Here is a 17,005-nt window from a genome sequence, read left to right on the forward strand (position 1 = left end):
ACTGATCGGAAAAACAAGATGGCCACCAGGCAGCCATCTTTGATTTTGGCAGTCAAAGTTTGTTATCAATATTTCTTGAGAACTACTGAAGGAATTTTATTCAAACTTCACATGGAGGTTACCCTTGGTCCCTATTTGTGCCATACAGATTTTGAGACTGATAGGAAAAACAAGATGGCCGCCAGGCAGCCATCTTGGATTTTGATAGTTAAGGTTTGATATCCCCATTTCTCAAAAAGTGCTGAAGGGATCTTTCTCAAATTTAATATGTAGGTTCCCCTTGGGCCCTTGTTGTGCATATTGCATTTTTGGACCAATCGGTGAACAAGATGGCCGCCAGGCCGCCATCTTGGATTTTGATAGTTAAAGTTTGTTATGGCTATTTCTCAGTTAGTACTGAAGGGATCTTTCTCAAATTTAATATGTAGGTTCCCCTTGGGCCCTTGTTGTGCATATTGCATTTTTGGACCGATCGGTGAACAAGATGGCCGCCAGGCAGCCATCTTGGATTTTGTTATTCAAAGTTTGTTATCGCTATTTCTCAGAAAGTACTGAAGGGATCTGTCTCAAAATTCATATGTAGGTTCCCCTAGGGCCCTAGTTGTGCATATTGTGATTTGGGACCGATCGGTCAAAAAAATTACTACCAGGCAGCCATCTTGGATTTTTATATTCGAAGTTTGTTATCGCTGTTTCTCAGAAAGTATGGAATGGATCTTTCTCAAATTTCACATGTAGGTTCCCCTAGGGCCCTAGTTGTGCATATTGTGATTTGGGACCGATTGATCAACAAGATGGCCGCCAAGGAGTCATCTTGGATTTTGATAGTTGAAATTTGTTACTGCTATTTCTCAAAAGGTACTGAAGCGATCTGTCTCAAATTTTGTATTTAGTATGTTTGAAAAAGTTTAAAACGTAGAGAAAAGATCCATCTTTCCTTTGTCAGATATAGATCATTCTTTGGTGGGTGCCAAGATCCCTCTGGGATCTCTTGTTTAATGAGTTTGAAAAAAGATATCATTTGCATTTTCATTTTCTACATTTGTAACTTTGTTTAATTAAAGAAACTGCATAGTGCGTCTCTGTCTTTTTAACTTCAGTGTATGGATAGAAACATTTTAATTCGTTCTCAATGCCAAAATACCAATTTTACTTTAGGTTCAAGGACATATATGATATTTACTTATATTGACACACACTATTTCTTTCCTAAAATCAATATCTATAACTAAGACAGGTGCTTTCAGTCATGCAAAAAATATTGTATTGGTTTAACTTTAGAGGTATTCAGAATGGGTTTCATGTCTGTTCAAGATGAAACTTAGGTATGTGTATGGAATGTACAAGTAATTACTTTAACATGTTGTCAGGGGATGTTCGACACAGAGGCAATTTTCAATCTTTCTAGAGAATTTCAAAATATATATCAGAGGTAAAGTACTTTTGTAATTTCTGAATGATAAATTTAATTAAGAAACAGGAAACCAAAATTTATATGAATTCCACGTTGAAGATAGAAAATGAATTTACCGTAGATTACATTATTTTCGATTGACAAAAATGAAATGGATTGATTGAGGCATAGCCTTTTTGTATAATTTTGTTGTTACAAAATAGAAAAAGAAAGTAATTTCTATTATGAAGTCTACGAATCTAGATTCAGAGCTGAGGTACACAGTCATGTACTTTATCAAAGTTCAGTAATTTGTGTTACATATTGAAAAATTTAAAGAAAAAAAAACCCAACAACAGCAAAACAAAAAATATACAAACAAATAATATATATATTTTGTAACAATGCTGGTGCACGTGCATTATATGAAGCAGTTATAGCAAGAAAATATGGGGGCATTCCTAAAGCATGTGATCCCTAGCAGTGACTGTGTGGTTCAGTATGTAAATCTCTTAGGATGACACGGGAGATTAAGACATGATCAGATACACATCTCTCTCCTTCATCCTTCACTGGAGAACAGGCTCATTTGGAATTGTAATTTGTGGTTAATGTGCGAGGACCGATGGCAATGCTCTGTTTTTAGCCACTAATCCTCGAGCTAACAGTACAACAAGGTTGTTCAGTATTTCTCTCCTGGGCATGACTTGAGGAAGAATTCTGGGAAGTGTTTACAAACCTCTTTTGTTATTGTTGTAAAGCTGAATACGGGAGGTAAAGGAAACAATCACGAGTTATGAAGTTTTCCATCTATTTTTGAAGACTTGCTGTGAGAAATACAAAGTTTTCCGTCTATATGTGAGTAGCTGTAAGAAAGCTGACAGATCGTTATATGGGTGTTACTGTACTTCAGTGTTAGCTGTGTCGGGAGTTACTTTGGTTGTTGTTCCAAAGACTTGGCTGGTTCTGTAAGGATTTTAACATCTGTCTCTGTTCCCCCTGCTTCTCCCCCATCTCTAACTCCCACTATTCCATTTCCATCCTTGTAAGCCTGCATCTTTATATTATCATCTTACCCTTAGCTTTATATTTAATCTCACAATAGCTAATCCCTTGTCTTAACACTATTAGGTCATAAAGATCAACTGTAAAATCCTCTTTAATTCTCCCCTTCTTACTCTCAATCTATCATCACTACCCTCTTTATCATTCTTACCTGTTTTAGTCTTTTGACTACAAATATAGGCTTACTCTTATGCTTCCCTTAATAATCAATCTCACAATGGCTAATCCCTTGTCAGGAAGTAATTTCAGATTTAATTGTGTCATTAAATTTACTTGAATCTAAAAAAAAAAAATCGCTCTGTATAAGTTGATTGCTATTTTTCAAAAATAAGAAATGAAAAATTTATCTTGGGATTCTTTAGCTTTATTATGAAATCAGTTAGAACACGTAATCATGGTCTAATTAAATAATAAAGTCAGCTGGCATAGCCGCTTAGGCAAATAGCAAATAAACCATACAGTATGTATTTTGAAGTAGACTATGAACTTTCTGCTTTGAAATTTCTGTTTTCAAAATTGAAGTTTTGTCAATACTGTTTTGAAATTAATACTTTTGCAGTGATCTGGAAAGATCGCTGGGAAAGCACTTAGTCATATAAAGCTCGTTATTTATATTAAACTTTGGTGTGACTATCAGATGTAATTCTAGACTATTAATATTACAGGAGGATTTGAGCAGATTACATAAATCCAATAAAAGAAACACAGTGGGGTAAAAATATCCACCTCCCCTCCCCTACCCCACCCCCAGAACTCACTCCAACAGGATCTTAGGGCAGAATCATGAGTGGTTGGATGAAGCAAGGAACATCTGCCATCAAATTTTATATAAGCTAAAAATAAGTAAGATCCTGATTTGATGAAATAGTATTAAAAATAGATTTTGACATTTAATGAAGATAAGAGTAGTAATGTACAGTATCCATTGATGGTAAGCATACAGTCTTTATATGTAAACACTTCACATGCAAATACACAGATGTTCATTTTATATTTGAACCTGACTACTTTAAACAGAATTATTTTGACCCAATGAGGTTTTAGTGTAAAATTGATCAATGATTCAATTTAAAGACACTGCAATGATGAATTTGGGCAACTGTTATATTGAAAGCTTATTGAAAATGGAATTAGTACAATGATATTTTAGCAGTAATACATTTGTAAAAGGAGCAGGTTAAATGTGTGGTTTGTACATAGTGTCAAATACGGTCTCTGTCACTCAGCTGATGAAGCATGCTTCTTTGACTCAGTCATCAGTAGAGCCGTAGATTTCCCCAACGAAGATCCAGGTTCGATTCCTGGTTGGGGCACTCGACAGGAATCATATGTATATTTTCCCAGTTCTACAGATTTAACATGAGAAACACTATAACTACTCATAAAATATCGTTGCTTATGATAATTTATCAATTCAATTAATCATTAAGTGGTTTGTTGTTAATTGTTTTCTCGCAGCTAACATAGATTCTTTTTCTCTTTACAGTACATACACAGGTGTGAAATAGATTTTGACATTTTATGAAGATAAGATGGACTATATATATATGCAGTAACCATTAAGGGCTTTACAGATATTTGTTTTCCCCCTAGGATCACAAACAATCCGCATGCAGATGTGCTTCAGAAACTTTCTTTAGTACTATCAAAAAAGTGTGTACTGCAGCAGCAGAAAGAAGTGCTTTAATGAACATTTAATGAGGTTTTGATAAGGCAACTGACTTCCATTAAAGTGCTGAGACCCTTGATGTAGCTTTAATTAATAGACTGAAAATGTTCCAAAATTTAACACACATGATTAATATTGGCAGTTTTCTCAGAGAAGTCACCGCCCCTTCATGGATCAGGGTAATTTTATTTCTAAGTCATGACTGGTCTCTATCTGTAACTCAGATTTAGTACTGCATAAGAGATTTTATCTTACCATGAGTTTCTTAATTGTTATTCCCAAAGTACTAAAAACCTGTCCTACACACATTCAATTCAGAATTTTTCATCCATACTCCATGGAGTCAAAAAGTTGGGGAAAGAGATATAGTATTCCCCTCATCTGAGATTTAGTAATGAAGGAAGGGGATTCTAGAATCAGAGGGATGAAATAGCACCAATTCACTTTATTTAAATGCTTTATTTAAGCCTAATTTCAAAGAATATTTTTCAAATGCAAATTAGCCCATATATTACAATCACCATCACATGGTATTTCTGATTTCATGTAAGGGGAGATACTCTTGTATTAAAACAAAGCTTGACAACATCAGGGCTTGGTTTATCTGGAGCCTAGCTACCATATAAGCATTATTGATACATAACAGATTAATTTCATTTGTGATCAACATTTCACTTATTAGATACAATAAAGATCATGGTATCACTACCATCTGTCCTTCTTGTCAAAGTTTAAACACCACATTGTCGTAATTTGTCTGTTTCCTGTAATTCTCCCTTTTCCATGACAGATTGTTATATATTCACAACACATGTATGCTATTACATCTTTCAAAATTTTTTTTACAAGTTTGCAGAGCTTTCTTCCTAGCGGACTGATTGGTTTTCCAGAAAGTAGGAAATGTTATCAAGTTTTGATTTATGTCTTTGATATTTCACTCTGATGAATCAGTTATAGTCTAAATTGTTTCCATTTATAACTCAGGAAGAATTGGTTAGTTCTGATATGCACACTTCTATTTATTCTAGCTGATTAAGAAAAGAATAGAGACACAAAAAGCTTTGTTATAATACGTTAATTTTGATAAGAGACAAGAAAAATTTTGATGTAATATTTAAACAATTTTGATGTAATATTTAAACTATTTTGATGGTGTAAATATAGACCTGATGGCTAGTTCCTATATATAGTTTGCAGTGACTCACTATATCAAACCATTATCATATCTATTATGTACACATATTATAATGTTTCCATAATTACAAATTCAATAACATATCTCATTCTGTTTATGATCTTTCTTTGACTAAAATCGGTTAATGTTTTCTTACATCATTAACTGGTACAATACAGTGCAGCAGCTGGAGATTGGTATCATATAACCTCTGTGAATCCTGTCTTCTAAAAAAGTTGAAAGTGCTCGATCTAGTGACTGTGGTGGCTGAGTGCTGACATGTCACCACAAACCCTCTTCTTCTGGGTTCCATGTGGAGCAGTTGCCAGTTTAGCTGACAGCTGGCTAGTGATTTTTCTCTGGTTACTCTGGATTTCTTAGCCTTAGCTGTTAGCAGGACGTTAGACAACCCAAACAAACCTACAGCCTACCTCTACAATAAACCTCTTACTCTGGATTATGAACATGAAACTCACATTGGACAGTTGTAAATGTGTATACTTTGGTAGTTTTGCTTTGGTTGACCTATGTGCCATATCCTTATTTGGGCCGGACTTTTAATTAGACATTAATAAACAAACCAAACAAATAAACCAAACTAAAACTGTAAAATGAATATTACAATTTTTTACATGAGACAATATAATCTTAAGATATTCTTGATTCTTAAAATAGCATCCTAAACGTTTGCTTATCTTCTGTTTCACAAAGTAAAACATTTATCCTGCACAGTAGCGATATGCTATATTATTTCTCTTCCCAGAGCTAGGGTGAATAAATATTTTTGTCTTAACATATTTTCTTTTCTATTTAGCTAACATCAAGATTACATTTATGAAAGACAGTATTGAAAGAATGTGATTCATTGTATAACTGTCGTAATAACAATATATGTATGGCATATTTATTGTGTATGGTTGTTGCTTTGATGTCGTGCATCTTTGCTGTAATACATGTTTGCCAGCCAATCATCATTTAAGTCATTTATGTGCAGGCAATCTTACCCTTGTATATATCTTACTGTCATCAGAAGTATATGGCTCTGTGGAGGGTAAAAGAAATTGTTAGCCTTGCTATCAGACTGTTGCTTTATTTCTACTTACAAACAGATCTTTTCTCATTGATTAACTAACAAATTGTAATTTATACCAGCATATATATTTTCTCACAGGGAAGTGAACACACACCCAACATATATACTGTAATGAGTGTACATACTACATACACTCAGTGATCAGACTAAACATCCGATAGCACCTGTGACATTTGATATTAAGGGTATTTATATTCTCATTGAGGAAGAAATTGTTTGGCTTGCAATAGAACAATTTGCTGCCAGATATATCTATACATACAGCAGTTTTATTAATTAGCCTAGATTGGTATAGAGGCTTTCTATTTACGAGGATGTGTACTGACTTCCACACCAACACACTCACATTCTGTGCTTTTTTCTGTGTTTTTACAGGAACTGAATCATGCCAGGAGTTTGTGTGGATTGTAGTGGCGGAAGTCCCAGCACGGATGTTCTTTGTCTGGTGTAGTCTAGCACTACACTAGCCTGGAGTCTGAGGAGTTTTTCATAGGACAGACATAATCCACGGAAGTGTTCATCCGTCCGTCCTGTCATACCTGAACACGCATAGTGTCTAAGGTGGGTCCAATTTAGACTATTTCATTAACATTACTTTGATGTTGTAATGATGTGTTATCATTCTTCAACGTCTTCATATGAATCTCAAGAACATACATGTACCATTACATCTTGAAAGAAATTGACATAACATTGTATAACAAAAAAGATAGAAAAACACAGTTGATTTATTCAGATTATTAGAAACAACAGTAAAGGAAAATCTTATAATTGCAGATCTATTTTGCTAGATATCATAGGTATGTAGTACAGTTAAACCTGACAGTCAATGAAAACCACCCATTACCAAGGGACAAAGCAAAATGGTCTTTATAGACAGGGCAAATATTGTGTTGAAATTAAGCATTAGGCCCCTGAAAAAGTAGTCTTATTAAGCAGGTAGTCTTTACACAGAGTTAGTCCTTAAGACATGTTTTACTGTATCAAATATAAGGTTTTGGGTGACAGTGCCTGTTTTGTTGAAGGTACATTATAAAAAAATACTGTAACCAATTTTACAATTTAAATAAAACTATGAATCTAAAGAAAACTGTACAGCTATTTTTCAAAATGAAAAATGTTCTTTTTCTTTGTATTTAACAGCTAGACAAAGAATGCCTGTGGATATTATAAGCAGTGTTTGTAAATAAACAAGGACCGCCTGTATATATATATATGTGACCTGATGGTGTGAACTGTTGGTGAAGTGGAAATCTGAAGTGGACTTCTCCTGTACGATGTTAATGCCTGGTCAACGGGAGTTAACGATCTTTAATGGATATAGATAATGTGAGCCACTAATTAGTGAGGAGATTAATTGTGTTTAAGCTCTGTGAATCTTTAACCTCTTAAGGAAGGATATCGAATACAGTTTATTGTATTTGTAATGGATACAAAACCAGCTTAAGGAAGTTGTGACCGAAATTGGAGAGTTTAAAAATCATATCAATAATTTATGCTCGTGAATTATCAAAAGGATATGTGGTACTACTAGTACGGAAATTCATATATTGGATTAATATATGGAAGTAGGTCCATGCAAAAAGATTTGTTTGTGACAAATTAAGGGCGTGTGCTATTAAAATGAATGTGGAACGGAAGGTAGCCAGTGAGTGTATTGAGAAGGATTCTGACTGGTGATTGTGATGAAGTGTTGTGGCATGTATAGCTTGTGTACACTTTACATGTTGTGTACTCAGTTATCAGTGGTAGTGTAATTCAACTGCAATGCTGGGAATTTAATACAACAAGCATTGCCTCACAAAGAAATTTGGGACCAATATGACTGCAAGTGCAATGGAAACAGTGATGCCGTCATTGGACAGTGTCACCACGACGATGGATATGAAAGCAAGTTCTGATAAAGGACTGATATCTCAGTCTGAGACAGAGTTGTCTGCTTCTTATGTATTTTCATCCACTCCATCATTGCAGAGTAGCTATGATGGAGTCTCTGGAACTCAGGACAAATCTCTTCAGAGTACGATGACTGGATTTGTATCTATGCCCCTATCTTCCAGCAAATCAACAAATCTTCCAAATGCTTCTCTGAAAACAGATATTGCATCACAAACTCTGTCTGATTTGCCAAAGATGGCTAGCCAGACAACACTCTCTCCAACAAAATACACTGCATTATCATCCTCTGCCAAAATCTCTAAGTCTCCCATTCTAGCTGCAAGTGCAATGAGACAAATTCAACCAGCATCATTGCCTTCTTCATCAGACATTGTGATACCATCATCAAAATCATCTGCATTTTCATCTCCCATTTTGAAGGACTTATCAAGCTCAGTCTATCTCACTGACAGACTATCTGTGTCAAACCAACTGACCAGTATTCAGAAGCGGAGTGCTGACTTGTCTGTATCATTAACTGCATCATATTCACCTGACTACTCAAAAGGAAATGTCGCAATGACCTCTCCAGTTGTACTTACTGACCCCTCTGCCACAGACCCTATCCTCAAATCCAGTAATATACCGGACCTGTCTAGCAGTGATATAAGTACCGTAAACCCACCAATCAAAGGGGCTGGACCATCAACTGCCCCCATTACCTCATCAAAGACCTTGAATGCAGGGCTGACTCCCACCTCTACCCCAAAAATTGTACTGCCGCCAGTGGCACCAAGCAAGACTGTGATACCTAGTGGTTCCAGGGCAACTCCAATGTATATCCCCAACAAGGATCCGTCAATGTCCACGGCAGTGGTACCACCTCTAGGGCCGACCGCAAGTATCCCACCGACTGTGCCACCCACACCAGCCACAGGTAGGTCAAGGTCAAGTTGTTACAGGTAGATAATTAATAAGTCTTAACAACTACATCAAAGTCATGATAATGTTACCTATTAATATGAGGCACTGGTTTCTGGAAACAAACTAAAGTAAAAAAAACAAAGTCAAAAAACATTTTGATATTTTATTTGAGTAGCATATATGTAGAGAGAGGACTTTTAAGTTTTGATTTAAGCTAAAACTTGTTGTTTTAAGAAAAGAGGGCCTCAATTTTAAGGTTTTAACATTCTCTGTTATACATCTTTTAAGTTGTCTGTATAAATAATAGTTTATTCTTTACCATATTCTTATTGTATTTGCAGTAAGAAAGATATTTTGTTTACAACTTTTTGCACTTGTTGTGTCGGTCTAGTTAACTGTAAGGACATTATACAGCTATTTTTACATAGCTATGATGTTTGTGTATTCTGAGAAGTGCTGCAGGATGTGTGAAGTGCTTGTTTAAAATTAGATGCTGTTAGGTAGGTCAAGGATTCATGCCATAGCTATTTGTTTTGGTTCTAAGCTCAAGGTCATTTCAATCCATGGTATTGTCATTGGGCATCTTTTTCCTGCGATTTGGATGACCTTCATCTCTTTCATATCCTGTATTCAACATTTCTGTAAAAAACGGTATTGATTTTTATGCCCCCTAAAAGAGTGATCACTCTATAAGCTTAGACACTACATTTCTTTATGAGTGAATTATCTGTAGTTTCCCATCCCTTTCTGTTGCATCCTGTCAAGAGAGATAGGTTAGATGTTTCTAAGATTTGGAAATCTTATTCCAAAATGACTTATTGTCAATACTATACAAGAAGCTGGTTGTTCATAAAACTGGTGTTGTCTTTAAATTTAAAGCATTTGACTTTAAGTCATCAGTATAAAATAGTTTAGGGTACAATAAGTGTACTTTTATACACTAAACATGCAAACAATAATTACAATCATTGATGTTAGATTCTGTATCAGTTAATCTATGAATCATTATTAATTATTTACCAACTTGTAAAATTCTCGGTAATGATCATGTTAAAGATCTATGTAGGAACTTGGATTATCTTTATACCATATCACTTTACACAATTGGTTAGAATTATCTGTAAGAAAAAGAAAAACTTTGACGGAGTTCTTTTTAGTTTCTTTTTTTCATTTAATGTATCCCTTTCAAACAAAGGGAGGCATGTTGTAAACATTGGATCCAGATTTAAATCTTTCTTATAGTGCTTGTCAGGGTTATATATAGCTTTTGTAGTTTTAAAGCTTTATGAAACTTGAAGGATACTTGTATCACCTAATGCTCAAAGTGCTATCAGATCATTGACATTGGCACAATGGAAAGATAAATGATCACAAGCAAACTTGTGAATGAATGCAACAAATATCATAGAAATACATTTGCTGTTCAATGCATCGTCCCAGTCCACAAAATTGTTATCATAAAACAATACGGAAAGTCCAAAGCCAAAAAGAAAGTACACATGCCATAATGCATTTATGTGATAATGATTAACCTATAGAAATAAAGTGGAATGAAGCTTTTCCCATTTAAATCAAACATAGATAAAAATGTGCATTTTCTAATGAGTGATTATATAATTTTGGTCAAGGGTCAGGTCAGAATGTGCATTTTCTAATGAGTGATTATATAATTTTGGTCAAGGGTCAGGTCAGAATGTCATCAGTGCCAAGATAATTTCTCATCTAATTTATCACAGATCTCTGTTTTAATTAAGTGTTTGGCAGTATAAAACAACAACATACAAATATATGCTTGAAAAAACCATTGTTTTATCATGCATACATAACAATTTTATCTATGAATGAATGTTGATGTTATAATGATTTAGTACATGTGTCCTAATTAAATACATGTGATCCAGGATATCTGTAGCCCTTAGACTCTGATATTAGGCAATTTCGTTAAACTTAAACAAATTTCAGATCAAGTTTCTTAATTATTAATAAAATGTTCCTAGTTATCTTTAATTTTTAATTCAACTCTACTCGCCAATTTTATGGTTAATTTACACAAATAGAAAAATAAGGATTTTACTTGATAGTGTTGATCATCACCTTAAAAACATATGTATTGTTACGATGTAGTGTCCAAATATTTACATTAGGCAAATTAAATAATCAAAAATGGTTAAAAATGAAATTAAGCAAAGAATCTACCGTACATTTTTTAGTTCCCAAGAAATTGTAAGTGCTCAGTACTTAATAATTGCTTATATAGAATTTCAAGAAGAACTACATCCTGCTGTAAGAGATATATAGAATTTGACATGTACACATGTGATTATAGGCTAGTATTCTGGTGGACTAGTAGGAACTTTAGTTTGTCACAGGAAATAGACTCTTATGAATACAAATTTCTTAATATCATTTCTCAAAGAGAACTGAAAGTGAATGTACAGATGCTATGTTTAGCACATGGAAAATCTGTGATGAATACTGTTATTAGAAGAGATATAAGCTTAATTATGATTGGCTATTAATCAGTGCGGTAGAGATGATCTTGAGAGTTGTGAAGTGCTGTCACATGTTTATAGTGACAAAGCGGAATTCTCAGCCACCGCTGGAAAGGATCAATTCTTGTTAGTGTTTTGACTGCAGGGTCATACTGTAACAGAACAAACATGGACGCTAGCAGAGAACTGGAATCTAAGTGAGAACAATGGCTGAGTCGTTGTGTGCTACCATGGAGAAATTCTCCGATGACACCACAGATTATTTCGAGAGTTTAGGGAGGTTGTTAATGATTTGTTTGTATTTTCTGAATCTAGCTCTGGGGGAGAGCCTACCATTTATTCTGGGTGTGTCGTTATGTGGTGTTGGAATTGTACTCTTCTTCATCATCTTTGCTGTTTTATGCTGTTTACGGAAGAAACCATCCAAGGTACATGTATGTAACTTACATTCTCTTTATGTAATCTTTCGGATAATTTGTCTTTGAAGAACCATAGACGTCCATTTCATGCCTACTTATCAACATCTTGGAAATGTGCCATTGTAAACAATTTAAAATGATTCATGTTTTTGTCACCAATTCAAGAAAATAAACCACTTACATGTCAATTACTGATGCAAACTGGAATTTCCCAATTCCTTTACTGATATGTAGTTTCCAAGAATAAATTTGAGATCTGTATAAGGGCCAAGAGGTCTTGATCTTTTAGCTTTCTTTCTTTAATTTAAAATGTACTGTGTTGTTCATCATGTAATGGAGCTATTTGAACATGATGTAAAGGGTTACAGTTAAACAAACACATTTATAACCAACACACTTTACAAAAATTTCATGGTAACAACATAGTGATTTCATTCCCTGTCAAGGTTCTTATAAGATGTCTGTAATATGTGTATAATGAAATGGTGTTTTTTTTTGTCTCCCGAGGTTCGTTTTAACTGTGTTTAACTGTATACATAAACAAATTGCATGTTCATCTTTATCTGGTCTATAATTTCTACTTAATTGTAAATTTCTGAATTTATTTATAAGACAAAGTTTTGGTCACAAAAAATAATTTAGTCGTTATTTTGTCTCAGAACAACAAAGAGGAGATTCGAACCCATGACCTATGGGTAAGCACCACAGCCACATCTGATGTTGTCCCATCCACAGCTGATCCTCTCCCAGGGTACGAATCCATCACTGAAACGATCCTTAGCGACTACAGGAAAAGTTTGTCCAATGGTCAGAAAGGTTGGTACATCGACCAGTCTAATGAACGGTCAATAGACATGTTACTATGGTAATCTGAAAGGTCGTTGTTTGTGTTAAGACATGTTTCTATGGTAATTTGTATGTTATAAATCTCTGCCTGGTGAGCAGAAGGTCATTTGCCTTTAGAGCAATGTAAAACGAAAGGATTTATCATGGATTCTGATCTGTAGTTATGATGGCTTTATAATCTTAAAAAAGTCATAAGTTTAAAGATAAAGGAAGGTTCATTGACGTCTCGATTTATTCTAAAAGCTAGAATTAAAATAATATACCCTGTGTTCTCTCAAAGGATATTTTTCGTATAAAGTTGATTGAAACTAAAAGTTTTAAAGCTTCATTCATTTCAAGAATGAATTGAAAATACTATCATCATAACCATCCTAAATCATTTGTTATTGTTTTAAATGCATCTGTTAATTAATAATCATCAAGGATTTGTTAACAATTAATCCTCAGATTTAATTGGTCATTTTGTCACACATCTATAACATGTTGTAGCTGTATTGACCTTGTTTGTCTCGGCCGTGTCTCTTGTTTACCATGTCATTTCCATGTTTCACTCATATTACATTTTCAGTCATTAAACCCAAACGGCGCAAAGGTCCCGCCGTCCCTAAGAGAGGTATTGGTCACAGTGTCATTAGCTCATCTGCATATTGTTTGTTTGATGTAGTTTCTGTTTGTGTTAATTTAGATACAGACTCAAAGCATCACAGGAAAGCTAAATTTTGTAGTGACACTTTAAAAATACTTTTCAATTACATGTACATTTACTTTTCTGTTCCTCAAAGTCATGGTAAGTTGAGAACTTTTTATGGAAAAAAGAAAACAAATTGCTCAAAGTAAAAATTTAGTTTTCTCAACTGAGTGGAAAAAAGATTTAGGACTTATACTTTCAGGTGTTTTTGCTATATAAGATGAAACTAGTGATCTATTTTTTTCAACATTCAGTCTGTCTTTTTTCATAGCCATTTTCAACTTTTTAACTTCTCCTCAATACCAAATCAGTCAAGGGTCATGATATATATGACCAGGAAAGTAATAGGATGAAGAGCTCAAAGTTCATTCAAATAGATGACCTTGACCTATATTTAAGGTCAGAGTGAGGGTCCAAATGGACAAATGGTTAATTTACTTTAAAAAGATAAGCTGATATAAATATTTCAGAATTCTAGGAACCTTTAGACCCATTACTAATCAAATGGCTCAAATTTGGAAAGCAAGTGGTTAAATTCTTCCACTTTTCTACCAAAACCTCCATCACCTTGGATTGCTAGTTCAAAACTCAGGTTGGACAAAAACCACTATCATTTTCTTTCTCCTTCACCTCCAAAACTTTGATCATTCTTCTGATGGATTATAAAATATTTAACAAAACATAAACCTATACCAATCGCAATGTAAATTTTATTCCAAAGTGATATTGATTGTCCAAACCTTGCTTGAATTCTTGCTGACTTTTTGCATCTATTTCGAAAATGCAGTGCCAGAAATAGATTTTCATATGGTAAATTTTATGGTCTCTTTAAATAACAGCACATGTTATATGGCTAAAGTCGGTAAAAATGGTGTGAATGTATCCAGTATAATTTCTTATGAAATGGAAAAATAAAATCTCTCGTCAAAATCTGTCTGCGTACGAAGAAATTAATTTAAAGTATGGGAATTCTAAAACGTCCTCCCGGCTCACTATGTCCGTGGTTACATTTCCACACAGCCTCACTTTCAATGCTTTCAACTTTTCTTTACTTTAATGGTCAGAACTGGGAAACTAAGCAGAACTTGACCGTCGTATTAATATGTGAGAACTTTTGGAAGGCCAATGAACACATTTAGACTAGATTTTCATATGGTAAATTTTATGGTCTCTTTAAATAACAGCACATGTTATATCTAGATATGTATCTTGTTTGATGCGTTGAGTCTGTTTAAGTTATAAATATTCCTAACCTGATGTTTATGTATCTGTATAGATTATTAACTCTAGAAATGTTTTAATTATTTATACCATCAGTTGTGTGTGTTGTCTATACCCCTAGATTCTCACTGGTGGTGGTGACGTGTGTTACTGGTGATCTAGCTGTTGTACGGATACCCCTGTAGTGTACTGTTCTTCAATTTCTGTGCTGTGTTTTCAATTGTTTAATTAACATCGGATTATTTATTGATTTCCTGGCCTCCTAATACTTTATATTTTGAAATAATTGAGTAACTTTACCTACCCATGTAACTGCAATTTAATCCAAGTAACGGAAATTACTTTTCAATTTGAATGCAAAGAAGATACTGGGACATTAAGTTCATCATTAACTTAGATAGTTTTGAGGTTTAAACTTTAATGATGGCCCACAATATAGCAGTAGAGTATTGCAGCATACATGTGTAGAGATCTGCAATCAAATGTCAGGACAAAAGTTTATCATGCAATAGTTTCTGCTACAGAGTCATGGGACCTACTCATTAACCTTATATAAAAAAACTCATTCACCCCTGAACACAAATTTGAATTCTTCTAATTCTACTGCCAGAATTGTTCATTTCAAAAGTAAAGGGGTGAGTCAGGTTACAATGAGTTAATTGAATCACCACTTAAAGTTTATTCCTAAAATGGTAATGACTGTATTTATTCAACTCAACTCCCATAACATGTAATCAGTCCTGCACTCCTTGCAGTCACTACAATTCAATTGCTATTTCTATTGAAGTTCAACCTCCTGATTTGAATATTGCAAATTAAATACGGCATGTTTTACATATTGTTAGGTATTGGTTTTGTCCCCATCCAACTCAGGGGGATTTTTTGTGTAGACCGTCTTCACATAAAAGTACTCGGCAGTTGAGCTGTTGTTTTGAAATATAGTATTTGTGTGATCACACTTTGCACTACCTGGAGGTAATTTTTGTCTAAAGGTCAGAAAAGAAAAACATGTTTATTACAAACAAATACCAGGTATGTACACAAATGTACTATCATTCCTTCACTGTTAAATTAAAGATGTACATTAGCAATAGAAATGTTTAGTTCTCACAGGATTCATAGAAGATCTGACAACATTTCACAAGAGGTCTTGTGTTCTGGTGACATTTACAGTACTATATATTAAGTAGAATTGTCTAATTACCTTAGACGTAATAACCAAATTATTTTTTATAGATATATCAATATTGATATCATGAATTTAAACACATACCGTATTCGACCCAATAAGCGCCCATGCCCCTATAAGTGCCCCTCCCAATTTTGAGGCCTTGATTTCAATTGCCCAGGCATAAATAGAGACCAAAACCTGTACAAATTTGCAATAATTTTGTCTTATAGCACTTTTTCAATTTTTAAACGCCCTGGGCGCTTATTGGGTCAAATACGGTATATAATATTTTACTAATATTGAATTTCACATACATTATTATAATGAAAAACTTGCTTCATTGGTCAATCCATAGTTTCACCTAAACATGCCTAAACTACGGAATGATGTCAGATATTAAAGGGACAATTCACTCAGGCTAATTCTTTTACATAACCAAGAAGTGAGATATGGCATAAATGAATTGTTCTATATTTCTTATGAAACATATAACATAAAATATTGACAAATTCCACGTCATTGTTTAGTATTTTAATTGATATCGTTAAAATATCAAATCGTTGATCAATACGATTTAGCAAGTACAATATGGACGCTGTACCCATACCCGAGCCAAAGTCACGCACATTAAACAAATAAACTACATAACCACTGAGCAGGTGATAAAATGATTTTTAGGCAAGACAATTCATCTAATAAGGTAAACACACTACTATCAGAGCGATATGAGCAGTGCTAGACAAAAGCTGCATTACTCTACGAGCAGGGGACAGGGTTCGGCGTACAAGAAGTTCGAATACAATGTGTAATGGCGGACAGCAAGCGAGTTTGAACATCTACACACATGTCACAACCATGGGCTTTTCAGGCATATTACAGTAAAATGGACTGATCTAATTTCCATTAGAACTGGATTTTTCCCGATTTATGTACAAATTTAAATGTTCTCTTAGACTGAATTGTCCTTTTAAA

General features: G+C 34.2%; 1 protein-coding gene across 5 annotated transcripts in view; it reads left to right on the forward strand.

The window, feature by feature from the left end:
• The window catches only part of LOC138327922 (serine-rich adhesin for platelets-like), a 70,680-nt gene that overhangs the window by 34,692 nt on the left and 18,983 nt on the right, over positions 1 to 17,005 (forward strand). For 3 of the 5 annotated variants that reach the window (XM_069274382.1, XM_069274383.1, XM_069274384.1), the window contains 5 exons: positions 6,770 to 6,955; positions 7,538 to 9,209; positions 12,004 to 12,122; positions 12,767 to 12,923; positions 13,522 to 13,566. In XM_069274382.1, coding sequence (XP_069130483.1) covers positions 8,216 to 9,209; positions 12,004 to 12,122; positions 12,767 to 12,923; positions 13,522 to 13,566 — 1,315 coding nt within the window. In that variant the 5' untranslated portion in view covers positions 6,770 to 6,955; positions 7,538 to 8,215. The remainder of the gene's footprint in view (positions 1 to 6,769; positions 6,956 to 7,537; positions 9,210 to 12,003; positions 12,123 to 12,766; positions 12,924 to 13,521; positions 13,567 to 17,005) is intronic. The other 2 variants (XM_069274385.1, XM_069274386.1) reach the window with 2 other exon arrangements.

The sequence above is a fragment of the Argopecten irradians genome, chromosome 7 (assembly GCF_041381155.1).
Source record: "Argopecten irradians isolate NY chromosome 7, Ai_NY, whole genome shotgun sequence".
In the NCBI taxonomy this organism is placed as follows: domain Eukaryota; kingdom Metazoa; phylum Mollusca; class Bivalvia; order Pectinida; family Pectinidae; genus Argopecten; species Argopecten irradians.